We start from the raw sequence: 24,740 nt of genomic DNA, 5'->3' as shown, positions 1-24,740 counted from the left end.
GCATGGTGGTATTAATAGTAACTCTGGGGTGATAATATTATATACAAATATACACGTGTACAATACTACATACTATAAATACAGAATTTATTTCTAATAGCTTTATTTACTAAAAAGTGATATTATTTAAAATTTTTAAAACTGCTTTATAAGAATAATACAGCCTATTATGTCTGGAAAGTGAAAAGTTGTACTGTGGTTCTCACAATTTTATTGTGGAAGTTTGCAGTGTTACTTATTGAATTTTCTTGAAAAGGGCTGTATCTTTACTGTGAAACATGGATGAAAAGTATTTCTGTCACATAATATTTGTAGACTGTTATTATAAATGCCTACTAGTAAGAGACAGAATTATAAGTAAACATTCCTTAAGCAACAACTTGAAGAGATCTCCGTGCCCGATGCTGTGGCATGTGGGTTAAGCAGCCAACTGGAGTGCCAGCATCCTACATGGACATTAGCTTCAGTCCTGGCTGCTCCACTTCTTTTTTTTTTTTTTTTTTTTTGACAGGCAGAGTGGACAGTGAGAGAGAGACAGAGAGAAAGGTCTTCCTTTGCCGTTGGTTCACTCTCCAATGGCCGCCGCTGCAGCCGGCGCACCGCGCTGATCCGATGGCAGGAGCCAGGATCCAGGTGCTTTTCCTGGTCTCCCATGGGGTGCAGGGCCCAAGCACCTGGGCCATCCTCCACTGCACTCCCTGGCCATAGCAGAGAGCTGGCCTGGAAGAGGGGCAACCGGGACAGAATCCGGTGCCCCGACCGGGACTAGAACCCGGTGTGCCGGCGCCGCAAGGTGGAGGATTAGCCTAGTGAGCCACGGCGCCGGCTTTGCTCCACTTCTAATTCAGCTCCCTGCTAATGCACCTGGGAAAGCAAAAGATGGGCCAAGTGCTTAGGCCCCTGCCACCCATGTGGGAGACTCAGATGTAGCTCCTGGTTTCTAGCTTCAGCCTGGCCCAGTCCTAGCTTTTGTGGCCATTTGGGGAGTGAATCAACAGATGGATAATCTCCCTCTCTCTCTCTTGCTCACTTGCTCTGTTTCTCCCTCTCTCTCTGTAATTCTGCATTTCAAATAAATAAATATTTAAAAAAGAGAGAGATAAAATTAATTTAAATGTGTGTATCATTTTGACTCAGCAATTGCATTTCTCAGCATCTATCCCACATAAATGTTTGTAACTTATATAAACATCAATGTTCAGGGCTGGCACTGTGGCATAGCAGGTAAAGCTGCTGCCTGCAGTGACGGCAGCCCATCGCTGCTCCACTTCTGATCCAGCACTCTGCAATGGCCTGGAAGATGGCCCAAGTCCTTGGGCCCCTGCACTTGAGTGGGAGACCTGAAAGAAGCTCCTGGCTCCTGGCTTTGGATCAGCCTAGCTCTGGCCGTTGCAGCCATTTGGGGAGTGAACCAGTGGATGGAAGAACTCTCTCTCTCTCTCTGCGTCGCTGTAACTCTGCCTTTCAAATAAATAAATAAGGACTACTATGATCTCTATTTAACAAACCAGCAAACTAAGACCCAGAGAGATTAACTAATTTGCCTGAAATAGCACAAAGCATTGTCAGATCTGGTGCTCATTCAGGTTGTCTGGGGTCACAGTTGATGCATTTGATTAATATCTACCCCATCCTCTAAAAGCAAGCTGTCGAACACTATTTATAATTGGATTCCATGTATGTGTTTTAAGTTTTTTATGTAACTTTTCAAAATCATAGAAAATTCAAATATAAGTGCATATTCACATACACATAGGATTTATAAATATATCAGGAAGTCTGGAAGGAGACAGTAGGAATTGCTATCAGGGTTTAGCTCCGGGGAATAGAAAGGAAGGGTTAAAGGGAGAACTTTTACTTTATAAAGTATGCTGTTTAAGTTTTCTCTTTTTTTTAAGATTTATTTATTTATTTGAAAGGCAGAGTTACAGAGAGGCAGAGGCAGAGATGGCTGCGACAGCTGGAGCTGTGGGTCTCCCATGGGGGTGCAGGGGCCCAAGGACTTGGGCCATCCTCTGCTGCTTTCCCAGACCGTAGCAGAGAGCTGGATCAGAAGTGGAGCAGCTGGGACTTGAACCGGCGCCCATATGAGATGCTGGCACAACAGGCGGCAGATTTACCTACTATGCCACAGCACCAGCTCGCAGCTCGCTGTTTAAGTTTTCAGTTTTCTAAATTGATCATTACTACCTTTTTTTTTTTTTAAACTTTTTTATTTATTTATTTGACAGAGTTAGACAGGGAGAGAGAGAGAGAGACAGAGAGAAAGGTCTTCCTTCCGTTGATTCACCCCCCCAAATGGCTGCCACGGCCAGAGCTACGCCAATCCAAAGCCAGGAGCCAGGTGCTTCTCCTGGTCTCCCATGGGGTGCAGGGCCCAAGCACTTGGGCCATCCTCCACTGCACTCCCGGGCCACAGCAGAGAGCTGGACTGGAAGAGGAGCAGCTGGGACTAGAACCCGGCGCCCATATGGGACGCCGGTGCCGCAGGCAGAGGATTAACCAAGTGAGCCATGGCGCTGGCCCCAATTACTACCTTTTGAAGTATAAAGTGTGCTGGAGAAGAAGATCAGAGCTAGTGAATATACCAGTGAAGCCTCCACATGAGACACTCAGCCAAGGTTTTATTTTCTAACCTCTGCCTCCTACATCAGGTAAGCCGCCGGCCGGGGTGGCCCTGACCCGCTAGGTGGCAGCCCTGAGGTGCCTGTCGGTCCATACTTGCGTCAAATACATGCAGCTTCACATCCTGCACGGGCTGGGCACCTCTCTCTCCACCCCCAAAGACATACAGCTGGCTTCCAATGGCTGCCGACGATGTGTGGAATGTTCTTGGAGATGGTGGAAGGTTGGTCACTTCTGGCGTATTCCAAGACCTGGTTTCTGGTTTGAGAGAAGACAAGCACCCAGGTTGACCTTGACCTTGACCTTGACTCTTGAGCTGGACAGAGTCACCTTTCAAACCCCAATCCCATACTCAGATTAAAAAATGTCAAGGAGTAAGAATGATGTTTAGACTTTTCCCAGACAGACCAAAATCCCCCCAAAGCCACCAGCACAGTCCAGAATGAGGCCTCTGAATACCCTCTCTGAACCCTTTTCCACTCTGCCTTTGATCCTTGCCCTGTGCCCATTCACCAAATTTCCCAGAAAATTTGTGGCTGTTAAAAGGAAGAAAACAATGTTATTACAATTTCAGCAGAAAGAATAACAGTCCACACTAAGTAGCAATTGCTAACTGAATGCCAGTTTTCCTAGTTTTCCTGTTATACAGAGAAACAAGTTGAAGCAGATATACACGGACACCTTGTTTAAAGTAACATGGCCAGCACATGGCTGCTCTGTCTCAGCAACACTCTTCCAAGCTGAGAATAAAACTTTGCTGCCTGGGTGGGTGTACAGAAGCATCTTTCCTCTTAGACCAAAGCATGGAGTTTACAGAACAGGTGCATTAACCGGCGCCCTCCTCCTGAGTACTCTGCCAGCCCCACTGTCTCTACTCGCCACAGGAGGTGGATGGAAAGTAGTTCCACTCCGCAGACAGGACACCGGAGCTAGAAAACTTAAATCCTCTTCCCCAGGTCACAGCACTTGTGAGCTGCTCGGCAGGGTTTGAACTCAGATCTATGAGTCCCATACTTGCTCCACAGCATACCAAGAATGAATTATTTTTCTTTCTTTTTTTAAAAAAAAAACTATTTGTTTACGGACTGGTATTGTGTTGTAGCAGGTAAAGCCAACACCTGCAATGGCAGAATTCCAAACGGGTGCCAGTTCATCTCCTGATTGCCCCACTTCCAATCCAGCTCCCTGCTAATGTGCCTGGGAACACATCAGAGGATGGCCCAAGTGTGTGGGCCCTTGCTATCCATGTGGAGACCTAAAAGAAGCTCCTGGCTCCTGGCTTTGGCCTGGCCCAGTGCTGGCCATTGTGGCCATCTGGAGAGTGAACCAGCAGATGAAAGGTCTCTTTCTCTGTCTCCCCCTCTCTCTGTAACTCTGACTTTCAAATATATAAATATTCTAAAAATATTTATTTATTTCAGAGGCAGAGATGGGGGGCAGTGAGAGGTAGGGAGGAGAGAGACAGAAAGAATGAACACATGCTTGCAACTGTTGGTTCACTCCCCCAGTGCTTGCAATGGCTGGGCTGGGCCAGGGCTCAAGACAGGAGCAGGAAACTCAATGCAGGTCTCCCACCTGGATGGCAGGAACTCAATTATTTGAGCCATCACCTTTGCCTCTCAGGGTCTACATTAGCAAGAAGCTGGAGTTAGGAGCCAGAGATGGGGACTGAACCCAGGTACTCAGATATGGGATGCAGGCAACCCAGTTAGCATCTTAACCAATGCCTACCTCTTGCCTGGGATATCTTGTGCCATTTGTAAAACATCTGCATTCAATACATAAATGCTACATGGAGCATCTGCAACATGTGGAACTCAAACATGAACTGAAGGTTAAACAAGTCTGAGTCTATGCCCGAAGGAAAATGTAATGCTTCTACAACTACAGACCAGGGATGACTTCCAGATCCTCAGGAGGGTTAAAAGGCACACAATCTCCAGGGTCAGAAGATCCAGTGATTGGGTGGCTGCCAGTCAAACACCAGCATAGCAGGGGGCGTTTAGTGGTTGAAAGGCTGTTAAGACACCCGAGTCCTGCACTGGAGTACCTGGGTTTAAGTTCCAACTCTGCTTCCAGTTCCAGCTTAGTGCTGGAACACACTCTGGGAGGCAGCAAGTGAAGGCTCCCCCAGTACTGGGTCCCTGCCACCCACACGGGAGAATTCAGTTCTTAGCCCCCAGCTTCAGTCCAGTCCAGTCCAGTCCTGACTGTTGTGGGAATTTGGGGAATAAACCTGTGGGTGGGAGGTCTCTCAGTCTGTCTCTCTGTCTCTTAAATGAATAAAAACAAAACAAAACAAAACAAAACAAAACAAAACAAAACAAAAAACACAGTACAACTAATCGCAAAGGAGCCCTAAGCCATTAAGGAACTCGCCTTGGTAACAAAAGCAACCAATGAATCACTTATATTTTTATATTTCTTGGGTGTGGTGTCAAATTATACTTTCTAGGGTCAGGTGTTGTGGTGCCAGAGGTTAAGTTGCCCCTGGTACACTGGCATCCCATGTAGGAGCACCTGAGATCAAGTCCCGCCTCCTCTTCTGGCATCCCATGTAGGAGCACCTGAGATCAAGTCCCGCCTCCTCTTCTGGTCCAGCTTCCTGATAACCTGCATCCTGGGAGGCAGCAGGTGATGGCTCAAGTGCTTGGGTCCCTGCCCCCTCTGGAAGACCTGGATGGACTTTGTAGCTCCTGGCTTCAGCTTGGCCCTGTCTGAGCTGTTGTAGACATTTAGGGAATAAACCAGCATATGGGAGATCTATCTCTCTGCCTTTCAAATGAAATGAAAATAAATAAATACATTTTTAAGGGCCTGGCATTGTGGCACAGTGAGTTCAGCTACCACTTGTGATGCCAGCATCCCATATTGAAGTGTAGCAGGTGACAGCTCAAGAGTTGGGTCCCTGCCACCCATCTGGGAGACCCAGATGGAGGGCCCGGCTGCCAGTTTCAGCCTGGCCCATCACCAGCTGTTGCGGGCACTCAGTGAGTAAACCAGTGATGATGGCAGATCTAGTTGTCTCTCTGACTCATGTCTTTCTGCCTTTCAAATAAATAATGTTTTAAATAATAAAATGAAAAAAGGTACAAAAGTGTGTGCGTGTGTGTGTGAGTGTGTGTGTGTGTACGGTATGTATGTTTGATCTCAGACTTGTTAAAATGCAGAGAAAAGATAGAAAGGAAGTAGAATCGCCCCCTTAACTGCAGGGGATACATGCCAAGACTCCCAGTGGATGTCAAAAATATGGACAGTGGAAAATGTGATCTATTTTATGTTTTTTTCCCATACAGATATACCGGTGGCAAAGTTTAATTTATAAGGGGTAGTGCTGTGGCACACTAGGTTAAGCTGCCACCTGTGAAGATGGCACTGCATATGGGTGCTGGTTTGAGTCCCGTCTGTTCCACTTCTGATCCAGCTCCCTGAAATGTGCCTGGGAAGGCAGTGGAAGATGGCCCAGGTGCTTGGGTCTCTGCCACCAACCTGAGAGACCTGGAAGAAGCTCCTGGCTCCTGGATTTGGCTTGGTCCAGCCCTGGCAGCTGCAGCCATGCGGGGGAATGAACCAGCAGATGAAAGATCTCTCTCTCTAACTGTGCCTTTTAAATAAATTTTTAAATAAAAAGTTTATAAAGTAGGCACAGTAAGAAATTAACAATACTAGAGTTATAGAACAATTATAACAATATATTACAATAAAAATTATTTAAAACATAATTATTTCTAGAATTTTTCATTGAATTTTCCATTTGGTATTTTTGGGCCATGGCTGACCATGGGTAACTGAGATCTCAGAAGGTGAAGCCAATAGAATACACCACAACCTCCTGTTAGTAGTGACGTTTCCAGACTATTCTATGACAAAACTGCCAGTGACATCAGCCAGGAACTTTGCCCTTTGGGCTAAAACACACTAAGGGGATTGAGATCAGGGTTTCTTGACTTTGACACTCTGAACATTTTAGACCAGATAATTTCAGTTTTTACATTTTTATTAATCAACTTGAAAGTCAGCGAGACACAGAGACAGAGTGAGACAGATCTCTCCCATCAAATAGCTCATTCTCCAAATACCTGCAATGGTTGGGTTAGGCCAGGTGTAAGTTCGGAGTTGGGAACTCAATCTAGGTCTCCCATTTGGGTAGCAGGGATCCAACTACTTGAGCCATCACCAGCTGTCTCCCAGGGTCTGTATTAGTAGGAAGCTGGAATTGGAACCCAGGCACTCTGATGTGGGATGTGGTATCTCCAGGGGCATTCAACCACAGTGCCAAACGTCTGCCCCTAAACCAGGTGATCCTTTATTATGGAGGCTTTCTGTGCATTATAGGACATGCAGCTGGGTTCTAGCCCAGCTCAGTCACCGCTGTCTCCACAGACTTGAGATACTTATTGCAGCAATAGCTGTTTTTTTTTTGTTTTTCCTAAGATTTATTTATTTGAGAGGCAGTTACAGATAGAGAAGTCTTCCATCTCCCCAAATAGCCACCACAGCCAGAGCTGGGTGATTTCAAGAGCCAGGAACTTGTTTCAGGTTTCCCTCATGGGTTTAGGGGCCCAAGCACTTGGGCCATCTTCCACTGCTTTTCCAGGCCATTAGCAGGGAGCTGGATCAGAAGTGGAGCAGCCGGGACTCAAACATGGTGCCCATATGGGATGCTGCCGCTGCAGGCGGAGGCTTAACCTACTATGCCACAGCCCCAGCCTCAGCATAGCTGTTTTCTAAAGTCTTTTCCAGCTTTGACACTTAAGGAGTTGATAACTGTCTATGTTACAAATATGTATATACAATTCTATTATTTTCAGATTTGCTACAAGTTAAAATTCCTATGATCTATGAGGTCAGCAAAGTTAAATGGATTAATCAGTACAATCCAAATTTACTGTAATTATTACTGGATTTGTGTATGCATGTAAATAAAGTAAGCTTTGGCTACTTACCGGGTTCCAGGACTTGTATACAATTTCGGTTGCCTGACTGGTTGGCACCTCCAAACACCCAGATACTGTCTGGAGCGCAGGACGGAATGAAGCTGGCATGCTCATACCGGGGCAAGAGGCCCTCCCAGCTGGCCCGATCCCACTGGTGCGCTCCTAGAAGACATTTCATCCCGTTCTTATACTGGGGCTGCCAACTGCTTACACTGACAAACTTGGGGAGGGCAGTGAGGAGAAAAGGGCCAAAGCAAACATGAGCAACCACCAAGTCACTGAAAGAGAAGGTGGTTAAGCTCCCAAAGGTATGGCAGGAGACACTCTGGGGCACTGTCTGCCTGGTCCATAGACCCTGTCCATGGAAACTGTCTCCATTCTCCCAATCACCCGGGTAGATCCCAGACAACACGTTTCTACAACAACTTAACTTTCTAGCCTTGGCTGATTGGATCAGAAGTAGTCACCTGACCCAGAATGGACCAATCAGAGCCACTGCTTCTACTCTCTCAGGAGGCTGTGCTGTATTTCTGCCCTTGACTTTGGCGAAATATTCCTCTAGCTATATAAGTACATTCCTCCATTTATTGCTGGTTTTAAGTTATCTGTAATAAATGAGTTATGACTAAAACAAGTTCACAGAACAATAATACCGAACCTATTAGACATTATACTTGTTATCTGAGAGAAAGAGAGACAGCAGGCTGAAGTCAGGAGCCTGGGGAACTCAGGCCAGCTCTATCACATAGGTGGCAGTGACTCAATTGAGCCATCACCCCTGCCTCCCAGGGTCTGCACTAGCAGGAAGCTAGACTTGGGAGCTGGAGTTGAGACGCAAACCCAGGTACTCTGACATGGGATGCAGGCTCCTTAACTGGCCTACCTGGGTACAGCTGGAAGCGGGGAGACCAATGAAGACACTGTAAGTCTAGTTAAGAGGCAGTAGTAACAGTGAAAATGACCAGACAGGCATGAGGATGAGAGATGGGAGGACCTGGTGGTTAACTAGCTATGTGGACATTTCCCCAGGAAATGCTTGATGTACGAAAGGCTGGGTGACCAGGGGTCCATAAGGATTTTCCTTCCTAAAACAAAGGGGCATTTGTCAGGTGGATGTGTGCCAGGAGTCTGCTGAGATCTCAGGGACTTGTCAGTGATGCTCATCTCTTAGAGGAAAACACTTGCTGTCTTATCTGAACTGCCACACCTAGGAATGCTCTAAGTCACGGCTGATGCACAAAGCCAGCTGTGCCCCACAGCTGCTGGTCTTACCCAGATCCATGGTGTGCACATCCGAGAAGCTTCTGTTTGGATTTGCTCCCCCAACAATGAAGACCTTCCCTCTCTTGGCATCGCCAACGGGGGGTAAATAGGAGCAGCTGTGGCCAACTCGAGCACAGGGGCTCTCTCCATGGGGAGTCAAGGTGTACCTGCCAAAGGGAAGATGTGTTTAGAAGGCCTGAGCAGAGAGTCAATGGAGCAGCGTGTTCTTTCCATTCCTCATGAAATGCCATGGCAACGAAAAGTCTTACACATAGACACTTAAACTGTATGCAGCAAACCAGCACTTCCCTGTTTCTAGTAACAACGCCTTCCCTTTGGTCACAGTCCTTGGCTTTTCAATTCTATCACACTTTCATCTCGTGGGAATGTAGTGGGGATGCACTGAGCTAGTGATCATTCCCATTTGGTAGACATGGAAACTGACACTCAGAAATGTGTACTGGTATAGAGGTTATGACCATGGTTTGTGAATTCAAGCAGATCTAGTTCAAGTCCTACCTTAAATACTTTTTAGTGTATGACCCTTTGGAAGTCATTTACCTTTTGGAAGTTATTAACCTTCCTCTTTTTACAAATCAGAATAGAAGTAGTTCTCCTTTTAAAAGGTGACAGTGGCAGAGCCGGCACTGTGGCATAGTGAGTAAAACTGCCACCTGCAGTGCCAGCATCCCATATGGGTGCTGGTTCAAGTCCTGGATGCTCCACTTCCAATCCAGCACTCTCTATGGCTTGGGAGAGTAGTGGAAGATGGCCCAAATCCTTGGGCCCCTGCACCTGTGTGGAAGACCTGGAAGAAGCTCCTGGCTCCTGGCTTTGGATTAGTGCAGCTCTGGCCATTGCAACAACTTGGGGAATGAACCAGCAGATGGAAGACTTCTCTCTCTGTCTCCCTGTCTCTGTCTGTAACTCTGCCTCTCAAGTAAATAAGTAAATATTTAACCAAAAAAAAAAAAAAAAGAGTAAACTTCAGCGTTACATTACAATTATTTTTAAAAAAGTTGACAGTGCACTGTGCACTTACTCCTCATGTAGGATCTCGGTCCTTAACGTGCTGTACACTGAGGCTTAATGCTATAACGAGTACTCAAACAGTATATTTCACTTTGTGTTTCTATGGGGGTGCAAACGACTGAAATCTTTACTTAATGTACACTAAACTGATCTTCTGTAAAAAAAAAAAAAAAAAAAAAAAAAAAGAAAGAAATTATCAATTCCCAACTTGACTCTCACTGGGATTAAACATGACAATAGGTCTGATCTGATTTCATCATCATTTTAAAAAAATCATCTATTATTTTTCACTTTATGTTTCTGTGTGGGAGCAAACTGTTGAAATACTTACTTAAGGTATACTAAGCTGATCTTCTGTATATTAAGATAATCGAAAATGAATCTTGATGTGAATGGAAGGGGAGAGGGAGTGGGAAAGGGGAGGGTTGTTGGTGGGAGGGACGGTATGGGGGGGGAAGCCATTGTAACCCATGAGTCGTACTTTGGAAATTTATATTCATTAAATAAAAGATAAAAAAAAAAAAAAGTTGACAGTGAAGACTAAAAGAAAACATCCTCATAACAGTGCAGGAAAGGATTCAGCCAATGGTGGCTACTGTTCGATGCGCAATCACCCAGAAACCTACAGCTCCAAGGCTCCTACCATTGCACATATTCTCCTGGATTAACTGACTTTTTGAGCATTTCCACGTTATACACAAAGCTCACCCTGATAGAAACCAAACCAGAACTTTGGAAAAACCAAGTACAAGATCCAGTCATTCTACTCTCTAAAGTTATTCTGAATGATTTTTGAAAAAACACACTTCAAGCATCTTGGCTGGAAAAGAAAACTCCACCGGTGTTTTTAGGCCCTATTTTAGTGAACTCTTCAGTAACTGGCTCTCGTGACCCCGCTGTCCTTCTTGTCCTGTTCCTCTGGTCTGGCTTCCCTACACCTCTCCCCTTTGTTTCTCTCCCCACCTTTCTGGCAGTTTTTTCTGTTTCCTTCTCTGACTCCTTCCCTGTCAGCTCTTCCTCACTCAGCACCCTCAGGATTCTTTCCCTTACTCTGCATTTGCTTGTCTAATCACTTTTATCTATACCAAGAGCTTCAGTGCCCATCTGTCTATACATGCATCAGTGGTTTCCAGGTCTCTACTTCTAGTTCAGACCGCTCTTGATGTCCACAAACACATACCCCATCACAACCTGAATAATTTCTAGGTGGAGCATCTCTAATCTCAACATCCGAAACCCAAAGTGCTTCAAAACCTTAACTTTTTGAATGTCAGGGAGCCGGATGGGAAGTGGAGCAGCTGGGTCTCGAACCAGCGCCTATATGGGATGCTGGCACTGCAGGCAGTGGCTTTACCCACTCTACCACAGTGCTGGCCCCTCAACAGCATTTCAAATTAAGGATGCTTAACCAATAAAGTCTATGGAAATATTCCAAAACTCATAAACACTCTGGTCTCAAGCATTTCAGATAAGAGAGACACAACCTGTACTAACAATGAACTATGCATGCTACTAACTACATTACAGCTCCAGTTCCACTTAATTGGTACAAAAGCACTTTGCGGATTGGCATTATTATCATCATCTGAGTTTTATAACTGAGAAACTGTGGCTTCCAACAGTTAAAATGTTAAGTAACTTACCCAAGAGCACACAACCAACCAGTTAGTGAATAAGACAAAAAAAAAAAAAAAAAAAAAGTCCCTGCTTGCAGCTCAATTCACAATGGACTCAACCCAGATGCCCATCAACTGGTGACTAGAAAGAGAAAATGTGGTATATGTACACTACAGAATCCTACTAAGCCCTAAAAAGAATGGAATCCTGTCTTTCGCAACAAAATGGATGCAACTGGTAAGCATTATCCTTAGTGAAATAAGCCAGTCCCAAAAAGACAAATACGACAAATATCATATGTTCACCTTGAGCTGTGGTAACAGAGTACAAAAAAAATATAATGTATACTAGTGAAATAGAAAAAATAAATAAACAGGATTTAGCATAGTCACTGATATAAACGCTCAAATAACGTTTATTACTTTTACATGTCATTTAGGAACAGTTGTTTCTTTTAAAGTAGGGCTGATTTAGCCTTGACTCATTCCCTATGTACTGGTCTGGAGGGGGCAGACTACCAAATTCCTTTTCACTGAATACTACACAGCATAATCACTGGAAACCACATGAGTGTGGGAAGGGAAGAGCCTGGCCCCTGGAGCAGGGTGCTTCTCCGCTGCATGAGCCCCGAGAACTGAGAAGCCGTCTTCTTGGTACTAGGTCTCCTGGTTGTCAGAAAATCAGAATGGAAGAGCCATGCTCCAGGAGCCAGTCAGGCCCATTGTTGCACCCATTTTGTACTGATCCGGGGAAGTAAAAACCGGGTTGGAATCAGAGGCAGCTTCCTGGGTGTGTGACTTGGGCAACTGCACAGCATTAACCATGCTGGGGCTCCACTGCTAGTTTAAGGCTCTGCTGGTGCTGTCTTATATTTCTTTCTTTTTTAAAAAAGATCTATTTATTTTTATTCATTTGAAAGGAAGAGTTGCAGAGAGATAGAGGGAAAGAGAGAGAGAGAGAGAGTGAGAGAGAGAGAGAGAAGAAAGCCTTCTATCTGCTGGTTCACTCCCCAAATGGCCACAACGGCTGGGATCTGGGCCAATCCGAAGCCAGGAGCCTGGAGTTTCTTTCAGGTCTCCCATGTGGGTGCAGGGGCCCAAGGACTTGGGCCTTCTTCTACTGCTTTCCCAGGCCATAGCAGAGAGCTGGATCGGAAGTGGAGCAGCCGGGACTTGAACTGGCGCCCATATGGGATGCCAGTACTGCAGGAGATGGTTTTACTCGCTATGCCACAGCACCAGCACCTTAAATTTCTTAATATTATTTAAAAAAAAAAGTTCCTGCCTTCACAGTTCTTACAACAAGTGAGAAGAGAAGCCTTAGACAATCTTGTGAATATCACTTCATTTCAAGGGTGGCATAAAGGGGCACAGGGTTTGCACCTGTAGTATTCTGAGAACAAATCACAGGAGGGCCTTATGCTGGAAACAGAGGTAGCTACTGGGGTGAGCAGAGGCGGCTTCCTGAAGAAGCACCATTTGGACTGAGATGGGAAGTATGAGTAGAAATTAGCTGGGCAAAGAGAGGGATGAAAGGTGGAAGGAAAGAGTGGTTGGTCCGAGCAGAAGGATCGGCACACTTCTGAGTGGCACAGTGCACAACGTGTTAAAGGAAGAGGAAGAGAACAAAGGAGTGAGTAAGAGGATTGATGTGGGAAGCACAGGCAGAAACAGATTACGCAGGGCCCAGGGGGCAGCTCAAGGAGCCTAGTTTTACCCTGAGACCAATAGGGAGGCACAAAAGGGACTTAAACTAGGGAATGCCATGATTACAATATAAGTTGGGTTTAAAGCAAGATGGGTAACAGAAGTCAGATGGGAGGCTCCCTTAAGGGACCAAGGCAATACTGCCACCCCCCAGCAGCCTCTGTGAGCCCAGCCACAGCACTGCCCACCTGTTACCACTGTCTCCTGCTCAGTCTGCAGCTCCCGCCACACAGGAGTGGCTGCCTTTGGACCTCTAGCGCCGACACGGCAGCTGCCTGTCAGACCAGTGTTGGATGCTGAATGAAGGGTTGGTTAAACAAGCAGCCAAGAAAACAGTGAGGCCAGTTTAATCCAACTCCAATTCCCTAAAAAACCTTAAAAATGAGTCACAGCTCAAGGGAAGACCCAGCATTGCAGCTAAAGATGGCAGATGGTCAGTGCCTTACTTTCCCTAGTAAATGGCTTATAATAAAATCAGCATCTGCTCTGTGATAATTATCACCTCCCATCTTCCCCCTGCAGACCTTCTCAGTTTAATTACCAAAAGCTGCCATTTCATCTCTACTCTTTCTCATCAACTCCAAATATGCTAGTAAACTACTCATAAATGAAACACAAACTCTTTTTCTGTATCTGAATCCTTCCTTACGGACCATGTTGCTTTCTTGGGCTTGTCTCCAGGCTCCAAGACTGGCAGCTCCTTCATGGCGTCCTGGGCATAAGAAAGACAGGCATTTTTTTAGACATTTACGATTATCATCTTCCTAAAACACAGAACAAATCCAGTCATCCTCCTTGATTCAGTCTGGGATGGTTCAGGTTGAAGCCAGGAGCCAGAAATTCCACTGGGTCTCCCATGTGGGTAGCAGTGGTCCAAGCACTTGGGCTATCTTTCGCTGCTTTCTCAGGCACACTAACAGAGAGCTGGATTGGATGCAATGTAACCAGGACCTGAACCAGGTTTATAGAAGATGCCAGCATCACAGGCTGCAGCTTAACCCGCTGTGCCAAACACTGGCCCCTGCAACTGATTAATTTATTTTTAAAAAATTTTTAGAGGATTTGTTTATTTACTTGAGAGAGGGAGAGACAGAGAGGTCTTCCATCTGCTGGTTCACTCCCCAAATGACCACAACAGCTGGAGCTGGGCCGATCAGAAACCAGGAGCCAAGAGCTTCTGGGTCTCCCACATGGGTGCAAGGGCCCCAGGACTTGGGCCATCATCCACTGCTTTCCCAGGCCATAGCAGAGAGCTGGATCAGAAGTGGAGCAGCTGGGACTGGAACGAGTGCCCAAATGGGATGCCGGGGCTGCAGGCCAGGGCTTTAACTCACTGTGCCACAGCGCTCACCCCTATTCCTCAATTTCTATTCAGCTTCCCACTAATGCACCTTGTAGATAGCAGATGATGGACCAAGTACCTGAGTTCCTGCAATCCATGTAGAAGACTAGAACAGAGTTCCTGGCTCCTGGCTCCTGGCTTTGGCCTAGCCTACCCTGGCTGTTGTAGGCATTCGGAGAGTGAGCATATAGCTCTCTTCCAATAAATAAATTTGAAAAAAAAAAAAAAAAAAAAAAACCCAAGATGAAACAGGGGTGGGTGATTGGCTTAGTAGTTAAAGTATCTGCATCTCATATATGAGTGGCAGGATTTGGTTCCTTGTTCTGGCTCCCAATCCCAGCTTCCTGCAAATACAGACCCTGGGCCTGCATCAGCAGGTGATGGCAAATAGTTGGGTCCTTGCCACCTATGTAGGACACTTGGACTGAGTTTTCATTTCATGGCTTTAGCCCAACCCAGTCTTACCAGTTGCAGGCATTTGTGGAATGAATCAACAGATGGAAGCTCTTGTATTCTCATCTGTCTCTCTGCCTTTTGAATAATAATAAAGATAAAACACTTTTTTTTTGACAGGCAGAGTGGAGAGTGAGAGAGAGACAGAGAGAAAGGTCTTCCTTTGCCGTTGGTTCACCCTCCAATGGCCACCACGGCCGGCGCGCTGCGGCGGGCGCATCGTGCTGATCCGAAGCCAGGAGCCAGGTACTTATCCTGGTCTCCCAAGCAGGTGCAGGGCCCAAGCATTTAGGCCATCCTCCACTGCACTCCCGGGCCATGCAGAGAGCTGGCCTGCAAGGGGGGCGACCGGGACAGAATCCAGCGCCCCAACCAGGACTAGAACCCCGTGTGCTGGCGCCGCAAGGGGGAGGATTAGCCTAGTGAGCCACGGCGCCAGCCATAGATAAAACATTTTAATAGGCTGAGAAATACTGAACACAAGGAGAAATCTTGGCAAAGCCTTCTAGGCTCAAACACCCCCCAATCACAGCTCTTGCAATAAGATTAGGCTTTTTGCTGTTCTCTATCGTGGGGCAGGTACTTTCACAACTTGCAGCCTGTGCGACTTCCCCTATCCAGAATGTCTCCCCTCCCCCTCCCCATTTATTTATTTATTTATTTGAAAGGCAGACTTTCAGAGAAAGAGAGAGACAGAGACAGAGAGAAAGAGCGAGACAGAGATCTTCCATCTGTTGGTTCACTCCCCAAATGGCCACAATGGCAGGGGCTGGGCTGGGCTGAAGCCAGAATCCAGGAGCTTCATCGGGGTCTCCTGCATGAGAGGCAGGGGCCTAAGTACTCGATCCCTCTTCCACTGCCCTCCCAGGAATACTAGCAGGTAGGTGGATCAAAAGTGGAGCAGCCAGAACTTGAACTGGTACTCCTATGGGATGCTGGCACTGCAGGTGGCAGCTTAACCCACTGTGGCACAGGGCTGGCCTCCCTTCCTTTCCAGTAAACATGAAAACTCCTAGTCAACCTCCTAAGCCCAGTTCAAATAAACTTTCTCCAATTTATTGCTTTCTACCCCCACTCTCCCAAGCTAGTTCCTTCTGCTTTGAAGGTAGATCTACCAAGGGACTTTAAAAAGTTCATGGGAAAATGGAATGAAAAGATATTTATTTTGGTGAAAAATTTTGAAATCTATGCAGATAAGGCTCTTCAAAAAGCTTGTGAGCCGGCGCCGCGGCTCACTAGGCTAATCCTCCGCCTTGCGGTGCCGGCACACCAGGTTCTAGTCCCAGTCGGGGCACCGGATTCTGTCCCGGTTGCCCCTCTTCCAGGCCAGCTCTCTGCTGTTGCCCGGGAAGGCAGTGGAGGATGGCCCAAGTGCTTGGGCCCTGCACCCCATGGGAGACCAGGATAAGTACCTGGCTCCTGCCATCGGATCAGCGCGGTGTGCCGGCTGCAGCGTGCCGGCTGCAGCGGCCATTGGAGAGTGAACCAACGGCAAAGGAAGACCTTTCTCTCTGTCTCTCTCTCTCACTGTCCACTCTGTCAAAAAATAAAAATAAAAAATAAAAAAAAAGCTTGTGAAAAATGTAGATTATGAAAAACACTTTGCAAGGATTTCAAATTATTTTTATTTATTTATTTATTTTTTTTTTATTTATTTATTTTTTTTGACAGGCAGAGTGGACAGTGAGAGAGAGACAGAGAGAAAGGTCTTCCTTTGCCGTTGGTTAACCCTCCAATGGCCGCCGCTGCAGCCGGCGCACCGCGCTGATCCGATGGCAGGAGCCAGGATCCAGGTGCTTTTCCTGGTCTCCCATGGGGTGCAGGGCCCAAGCACCTGGGCCATCCTCCACTGCACTCCCTGGCCATAGCAGAGAGCTGGCCTGGAAGAGGGGCAACCGGGACAGAATCCGGCGCCCCGACCGGGACTAGAACCCGGTGTGCCGGCGCCGCAAGGTGGAGGATTAGCCTATTGAGCCACGGCGCCGGCTCATATTTTTATTTATTTTTTTAAAGATTTTATTTGAGAGGCAGAGTTAGAGAGAGGAAGAGACAGAAATCTTCCATCTGCTTGTTCACTCCCCAAATGGCTGCATTGACTGGAGATGGGCCAATCATAAGCCAGGAGCTTCTTTCCAGGTCTCCCATGTGGGTACAAGGGCCCCAGCACTTATGCCATCTTCCACTGCTTTCCTGGCCCATAAGCTGAGAACTGGATCAGAAGAGCAGCAGCTGGGACATGAACCTGCACCCATATGGGATGCTGGAGCCACGGGGGAAGGCTTAGCTGACAACACAGCACCAGCCCCCTCAAATTATTTTTACACCAAAATGAACCTTATCCTTTAATTTCATCTTTCCATGAACTTTCTTCAAGCACTTGCTTACTCAGACAACACCCTTGCAGGTACCACTTTGAATGTAATGATCCATTTAACAGCCTCTGGAGGGGTGGGTAGGGTGTCGTGGTGCAGCAGGTTAAGCATCCCCTACCAGAGTGCCAGGTCCAAGTCCTGACTTCTCTGTACTGGCCCAAGTACTTGGGTTGCTGCACTCAGGTGGGAGACCAGGATGGAGTTCCTGGCTCCTGGCTTCAGCCAGGCCTAGTTCTGGCTCTTGCAGGCATCTGGGGAGTGAAACAGAGGATAGAACATGCTTCTTTCTCTCCCTGTCTCTCCGACCCCACCAACCCGTGTTACTTTCAAATTAATCTTTAAATAAATAAATAAATATCTCTTGAATGGATTCTAGGCTAGATTCCACTAAATTCCTAGAGTGCTGGGCCGGTCAGATTCATTCAAAGAACCTAACCACCAGACCCGCATAACGTGTGAATTAATGGATAAACCCCACCGCGGCCTAGGCCACGAGCTGTCCGGAGCGCACAGGAGCGGCCCGCACGTGGGCGGGGACTCCCCCGCGGCCGCCCCTCCACTCTCACCGCTCCGCTGCCCGCCCTCCCCGGGGTGGCAGCTCCAGGGGGTAGGAGACAGGGTCGGGAGAGACCTGGCCGGCTCCCTTCGGCCAACGTGTCCAGGCTGGACCCCAAGGGGACCGTCCCTTGCCCGTTCCTCGGGGCTCAGGCCCACTTGCCTAAGGACCGCGGCGGCTCAGGCCCCAGACCCCCGACCCGGGACCACGTTACCTGTGGCGGCTCAGGCCAGTCGCGGGCCGTGGCTCCGCCCGAGCGGGGACGGGGCTTGGTCCCTCGCCCCGCCCCCGGGCCCGGAAGAGCGCCGGGGCCGACAGCTCGGCTCCCGCTGTCCGCCCCGCCCCTTGGCCCTGCGCGGCCTGAACGCAGCTCCCCGGGGTCGGGGGTCCGCCGGGCCCGCCTCTCCCGAGGGAGCAAACTAGCCTCGTCTACTTGGAAACCACTTGGAAGAGAGTGGGGGGGGGGGGGTGAGTGTGCACTTGGGTGACCAGATGCCTAGGCAGCATCCTGCGTGCAGGGGTCAACAGCTACGTTTTCAGTTACAGCGGCTGCTAGGAATGGTGTGGCCGGCCATGTGCACTAAGGTTTCGGTGCGGGTTGCGTTGGGAAATGCAGATGATGCGTGCTGGTGCTGGCCTTAAACGAGCCACTTTTCTAGGTGTGTTCATCGGCAGTGTCTCTGATCCCGTTCAGAACTTGAGACTTTCCCGAAAAGAGAGGGGGCTCACTGCAGTGTATGTGAAACCGTCCCATCCTAGGACCCGGAGGACACATGTGAGGTTGGAGACAGGGGCTCCCAGAGTCGAGTTAGCCCACCACCCTCACTGGACCCTCCTCTCCTCACCTATAGGAGGAGGATAGTACACCTCCTGGGCAGACAGGACTTGGTCAATGTTTTATCTATTTGAGACTATAACCAACACTTAGAGAAAATGGAATTCAAGGCCTGCGGCTGATCCACTTTCACACCCTGGAGTCTGTGCATTCCCCTAATAATGCCAAAGAGCCTAGGAGGACTGACTCAGTCGTTTCTTCAGGAAGCAGAATCAGGGTCAGGTTGGCTCTGCCGTGTGTTCATGAACGCCTCGATGGAAATTTCTGCTGAGAGCCGCAGAATGCTCTGACGGCTCCTGCGTCTCTTGACTAGCCCAATTTCAAGGTGCCAGGCTAGAGGGGAAACACTGGACGAGGTTTCTGGGTGAATAGCAACAGCCAATTTTTTTTTTGTTTTTTGACAGGTAGAGTTAGACAGTGAGAGAGAGAGACAGAGAGAAAGGTCTTCCTTCCATTGGTTCACCCCCCCCCCCCCAAATTGCTGCTATGGCCGGCACTGCGCCCATCCGAAGCCAGGAGCCAGGTGCTTCCCCTGGTCTCCCATGGGGTGCAGGGCCCAAGCATTTGGGCCATCCTCCACTGCACTTCCGGGCCACAAGCAGAGAGCTGGCCTGGAAGAGGGGCAACCAGGACTAGAACCAGAGTTCATATGGGATGCCAGTGCCGCAGGCGGAAGATTAACTAAGTGAGCCACAGCGCCGGCCTCCAGCCAATTTTCATCTGGGATCTATGCCCTTAGGCTGGAAATTACATTTGAGAATGCTGGAAAGAATGTCTGAAATGATTCACCTATGTAAGTGGTAGAATCAGGAACCCAAGTCTGCTCTGCGGAAGACTAAGAATGCCTGTCAGTCAAAGCCATCGGTAGGCTGTCTCCAGTCAAAACTGGGTGTGTTGATCACGTCTTCTGCCCTGCCCCTGAGAGATGCTTTCCTCCTGTCTGCTATGGACGTGAAGGGTGAGGGTCACTCAGTGAGGCGGGTCTGCGAGAGGAAGCTTCTTACTGCACATCGTTCTGCCATCTTTCATAAGAGGGGACACCACCGCACTGTTCAGCGGCTCATTTGCAAGCAAACAGTGGATGCTAATGACACCTTCCCTTTAAGCACTTCATAAAGAATACACATGTCTATTTGCCTATTTTCCTTCCCACTTCTGAGAAGTTATCTTGAGTAGGATTTATTCCCAATGAATGAGGTTCAGAGATGAAGAGTAAACCAGCAACTTTCCAAAGAGGGTTATAAAAGAGAGAGAGAGAGAGAGAGAGAGAGAGAGAGAGAGAACAAGTAAGCAAGCCAAGGACCAATGTTGTGGTATAGCAGGTTAAGCCACTGGCTGCATGGCAGACATCCCATACCCAGGTGATAGTTTGGGTCCCAGTTGCTCTGCAACCAATCCAGCTCCCTGCTATGTGCTTGGGAGCGCAGTGGAAGATGGCCCAGGTGCTTGGACCCCAGCCATCAACATGGGAGACCTTAGTTTGGCTAACTTGGTCATTGTGGCCATTTGGGGAGCAAACCAGCAAATGGAAGATCTCTTTTACACTCCTTTTTTCTGCTCTCTTGTCACTCTGCCTTTCTAATAAATAAAATTTTAAAAATATTTAAAAAATAGGCCGGTGCTGCAGCTCACTAAGCTAATCTTCCGCCTTGCAGTGCCGGCACACCGGGTTCTAAACCGGTCGGGGCACTGGATACTGTACCCGGTTGCCCCTCTTCCAGGCCAGCTCTCTGCTGTGGCCAGGGAGTGCAGTGGAGGATGGCCCAAGTGCTTAGGCCCTGCACCCCATGGGAGATCAGGAGAAACACCTGGCTCCTGCCATCGGATCAGCGCAGTGCGCCGGCCGTAGCGCGCCAGCCGCGGCGGCCATTGGAGGGTGAACCAACGGCAAAGGAAGACCTTTCTCTCTGTCTCTCTCTCTCACTGTCCACTCTGCCTGTCCAAAAAAAAAAAAAAAAATTTAAAAAATAAAGGCAAAGAATAATAGCATCTTTTCCTCATTTGGAATTTTTTTCTCCAAGAAATTCTGGGCATATTCTTTTTTCTTTTTTCTAATGTCTTAAATGTTATTTCTTCAGAAAGTTCTTTCCTGACCACATGATACACAAAACTTAACACACTGCACTCGACTCTGGAGTAGATACTGTTCTGAGTCAAGTTCACCAGGTAGGATTACTCTTATCTCTGTAAGAGGCAGGCCTGTTGTTATCTCCACATTGGAGCTGAGAACACTGCAGCCGGTATTTGGCCTTTGCCTCTACTGCTAGGGCTGTATGCTTTGCCTCCACTGTCTTGCCAGCCTATGATGGTCTCTTCTGCGCCATTTTTCCTACTCAAGTACTTTCTTTCCCTTTTAAGTACTAATCATACTTTGCAATTAAATATTTGATCATTTATATGTTTACTATTTGTCTCCCCTACCAGACCGTAAGTTCCATTAGGGCAGGGCTGTCTTTCGTTCACTCACATCATAGGCAAGATAAAACAATTTGTATAATGAACAAAGAAATGAATGCTTGTGGACATGATTCATTCTGCTCTGCAACAGACTTTTTACAATTAGTTTTACTTTGAAACAATTTTGGCCGGCGCCGCGGCTCACTAGGCTAATCCTCCACCTAGTGGCGCCGGCACACAGGGTTCTAGTCCTGGTTGGGGCGCCAGTTCTGTCCCGGTTGCTCCTCTTCCAGTCCAGCTCTCTGCTGTGGCCAGGGAGTGCAGTGGAGGATGGCCCAAGTGCTTGGGCCCTGCACCCCATGGGAGACCAGGATAAGTACCTGGCTCCTGGCTTCTATTGGCACTTTGCACTGGCCGTAGCGGCCATTTGTGGGGGTGAACCAACGGAAGGAAGACCTTTCTCTTGTCTCTCTCTCACTAACTCTACCTGTCCAAAAAAAAAAAAAAAAAAAAAAGAAACAATTTCCGACTTAGATAACAATTGAAAAAAAAAAAAAAACTTGACTCAAAGATCTCAATAGGGGCCGATGATGTGGTGTAATGGGTAAAATCGCTGCCTAGTGCTGGCATCCCATATGGGCGCTGATTCAAGTCCCGGCTGCTCCACTTCTGCTCTCTGCTGTGGCCTGGGAAAGCAGTAGAAGATGGCCCAAGTCCTTGGGCTCCTGCACCCACATGGGAGACCCGCAAGAAGCTCCTGGCTCCTGGCTTTGGATCAGCTCAGCTCTGGCCATTGCTGCCATCTGGGGAGTGAACCAGTGTTTCTAACACCTCTCTCTCTGCCTCTGCCTCTCTGTAACTCTGCCTTTCAAATAATAAATAAATCCTAAAAAAAAAAAAAAAAATCTCATTAAGGGGCAGGTGTTGTGGTGTAGCAGATGGGGCCGCCGCCTGTAACACAGGCATTCCATATGGGTGCTGGTTTGAGTCCCAGCTGCTCCACTTTCCATCCAGCTCTCTGCTAATGGCCTGGGAAAGTAGTGGAAGATGGCCCAAGAGGTTGGAGACATGGAAGAAGCTCCTGGTTCCTGGCTTCGGCCTGGCCCGGCCCTGCCTGATGCAGCCATCTGAGGAGTGAACCAGAGGATGGAGGATTCTCTCTCTCTCTGTAACTGCCTATCACATAAATAAATCTTTTTTTCAAAAAAAATGTCATTAAAGTTTAGCTAACTGCCCTGAAGATACATTTTAGGGCATTCAGTCTGGGGTCTTTTTTTAAAAAAAAAAATATTTAATTTATTTGAGAGGTGGAGTTATAGACAGAGAGAGGAGACAGAAATAAGTCTTCCATCTGCTGGCTCACTCCCCAAGTGCCACAAAGGCCAGAGCTGGGCCCATGCAAAGCCAGGAGCCAGGAGCCAGGAGCTGCTTCTGGGTCTCCCATGTGAGTGCAGGGGCCCAAGCACTTGGGCCATCTTCCACTGCTTTCCTAGGCCACAGGTAGCAAGCTGGATGGGAAGAGGAGCTGCCAGAACAGGGACAGGTGCCCACATGGGATGCTGGTGCTGCAGGCGGAGGTTTAACTTCCTGAGCTGATCCCAGTCTAGGGTCTCTTGAGCAAGAAATATTTACTACAATCTGTTCCTTTAAAACATATATTTATTAAATTTATTTGAAAGGCAGAGTGAGAGAGATGGGGAGAGACAGAGGTCTTTCTTCTGCTGGTTTACTCCCCAAATAGCTTCAATAGCCAGGTCTGGACCAGGCCAAAGACAGGAGCCAGGAACTCCGTCCTGATCTCTTACGTGTACTTGCCATCTTCTGCCACCTTCCAAGGTGCATTAGCAGGGAGCTGGATGGGAAGCAGAGCAGCCAGGACTGGAACTAGCGCTCTGATATGGGATGCCAGGGCTGGTGTCGAAATTGCTGGCGAGCCGGCGCCGTGGCTCAATAGGCTAATCCTCCACCTTGCGGCGCCGGCACACCGGGTTCTAGTCCCGGTTGGGGCGCCGGATTCTGTCCCGGTTGCCCCTCTTCCAGGCCAGCTCTCTGCTATGGCCAGGGAGTGCAGTGGAGGATGGCCCAGGTGCTTGGGCCCTGCACCCCATGGGAAACCAGGAAAAGCACCTGGCTCCTGGCTCCTGCCATCGGATCAGCGCGGTGCGCCGGCTGCAGCGGCGGCCATTGGAGGGTGAACCAACGGCAAAAGGAAGACCTTTCTCTCTCTGTCTCTCTCTCTCACTGTCCACTCTGTCAAAAATAAAAAAAAAAAAAAAAAAAAAGAGAAATTGCTGGCTTAACTCACTTTGCAACAATGCCAGCTCTTGAACATCTATTATGATTGGATCATGTGACAGCCTCCCAACTGATCTCTCAGTGCAACCATCGCCCTCCAGGAGTCCCCAGAGTGCTAGAGTGATCCTTCTACAACAAGCTACATCATTTTACTCCTGTGCTAAAAACCCTGCAATAGCAGTCCATTTCATTTAAAAGAAAAAAAAGCAGGGGCTGGCGCTGTGGCATGGTGGGTAAAGCCACCGCCTGCAGTGCTGGCATCCCAGATGGGTGCTGGTTCAAGTCCCGGCTGCTCCACTTCTGATCCAGCTCTCTGCTGTGGCATGGGAAGGCAGTGGAAGATGGCCCAACTGCTTGGGCCCCTGCACCTGTGTGGGAGACCATGAAGAAGCTCCTGACTCCTGGCTTTGGATCAGAGCAGCTCCAGCCATTGTGGCTGATTAGGGGAGTGAACCAGCAGATGGAAGACCTCTCTCACTGTCTCTCTCTCTCCTTCTGTGTGTGACTGTGACTTTCAAATAAATAAATCCTTAAAAAACAAAACAAAAAACCACAGTATTCTTCTCCTTTTCTCTCTGATCTCTCCTACTCCTCTCACTTCTGCTCCAACCACACAAATCTTGCTGTTTCCCGAAGACTTTAGATAGGCGTCCACCTCAGGGCCTCCGCACCAGCTCCTCCCTATCATATCCCTCAGGTAGCTGCATGGGCAACTCCCCCACTTCTTAGATGGCTTTCAAAGTCCATGTCCTTACTCTGCCGCGTTGTTCCCCTAGCACACGTCACTTTCTCAAACGCTATGCATTGATGGCAGCATGGTGTCTTCCCGTCCTAGCTGTCAGCCACAGGCTGTGGACGACCGTCTTTGTCTACTATGTTGACTGCGTATCCCAAGCGCCTGCAGTTGTACCTGGCCCATGGCTGGTGTTCGGTAAACAGCTGCGGAATGACGAATGCCTCAATGAATGCTGAAGGCCTACTCAGTGCCAGGTGATCTTACTGCGGCTGGGGACACAACATTAAACTCCCTCCCTCGTGGGACTCCCACGGAGGTCTGCTTAAGCCAGCTGACCTGTTTTCCAATGTTGACTCTACCGTTCGTTTCCGGTGAGATGTGGGGCAAGTTACGTAGGGTCTCCAAGCCTTACCTTCCCAGCAATCATGAGAATTAATGGGGAAGGGGAGTGGGGCGGGGAAGAAAACACAGAATAAGAGAACCCTTGCGGCATCCGGTACAAGAAACGCTTTGACATTTCCTTTCTCATCCTCAAGACCAGACGACTGGGAGTTCGGCTTCTCCGCCACAGGTT

At 48.2% G+C, this 24,740-nt stretch overlaps 1 protein-coding gene and 1 long non-coding RNA gene across 11 annotated transcripts in view; both read right to left on the bottom strand.

Annotated features, from left to right (window-relative positions):
- Positions 1–24,740, bottom strand: part of RABEPK (Rab9 effector protein with kelch motifs) — a 35,307-nt gene that overhangs the window by 10,150 nt on the left and 417 nt on the right. For 2 of the 10 annotated variants that reach the window (XR_016212067.1, XR_016212066.1), the window contains exons 2-5: positions 13,834–13,892; positions 8,835–8,992; positions 7,572–7,724; positions 2,637–2,883 (exon numbers count right to left, since the gene is read on the bottom strand). Coding sequence is in view for 7 of the 10 variants with exons in the window: in XM_051837133.3 (XP_051693093.3) it covers positions 2,722–2,883; positions 7,572–7,724; positions 8,835–8,992; positions 13,834–13,886 (526 nt within the window). In the remaining 3 variants the exon portion in view is untranslated. Of the gene's footprint in view, positions 1–2,636; positions 2,884–7,571; positions 7,725–8,834; positions 8,993–13,833; positions 13,893–17,465; positions 17,599–18,117; positions 18,247–24,740 lie in introns of those variants that run through there. The other 8 variants (XM_008273307.5, XM_008273308.5, XM_070056869.2 and 5 more) reach the window with 6 other exon arrangements.
- LOC149128893 (uncharacterized) lies at positions 5,056–6,041 on the bottom strand. Its single transcript, XR_016212070.1, has 2 exons — positions 5,193–6,041; positions 5,056–5,145 (listed from the first exon to the last, which is right to left on the bottom strand). It is a non-coding gene; the product is annotated as an uncharacterized LOC149128893 (long non-coding RNA).

Source organism: Oryctolagus cuniculus, chromosome 1 (assembly GCF_051225735.1).
Source record: "Oryctolagus cuniculus isolate XC-2025 breed Fujian yellow rabbit chromosome 1, ASM5122573v1, whole genome shotgun sequence".
In the NCBI taxonomy this organism is placed as follows: domain Eukaryota; kingdom Metazoa; phylum Chordata; class Mammalia; order Lagomorpha; family Leporidae; genus Oryctolagus; species Oryctolagus cuniculus.
This window is presented reverse-complemented; position numbering and strand designations above follow the sequence as displayed.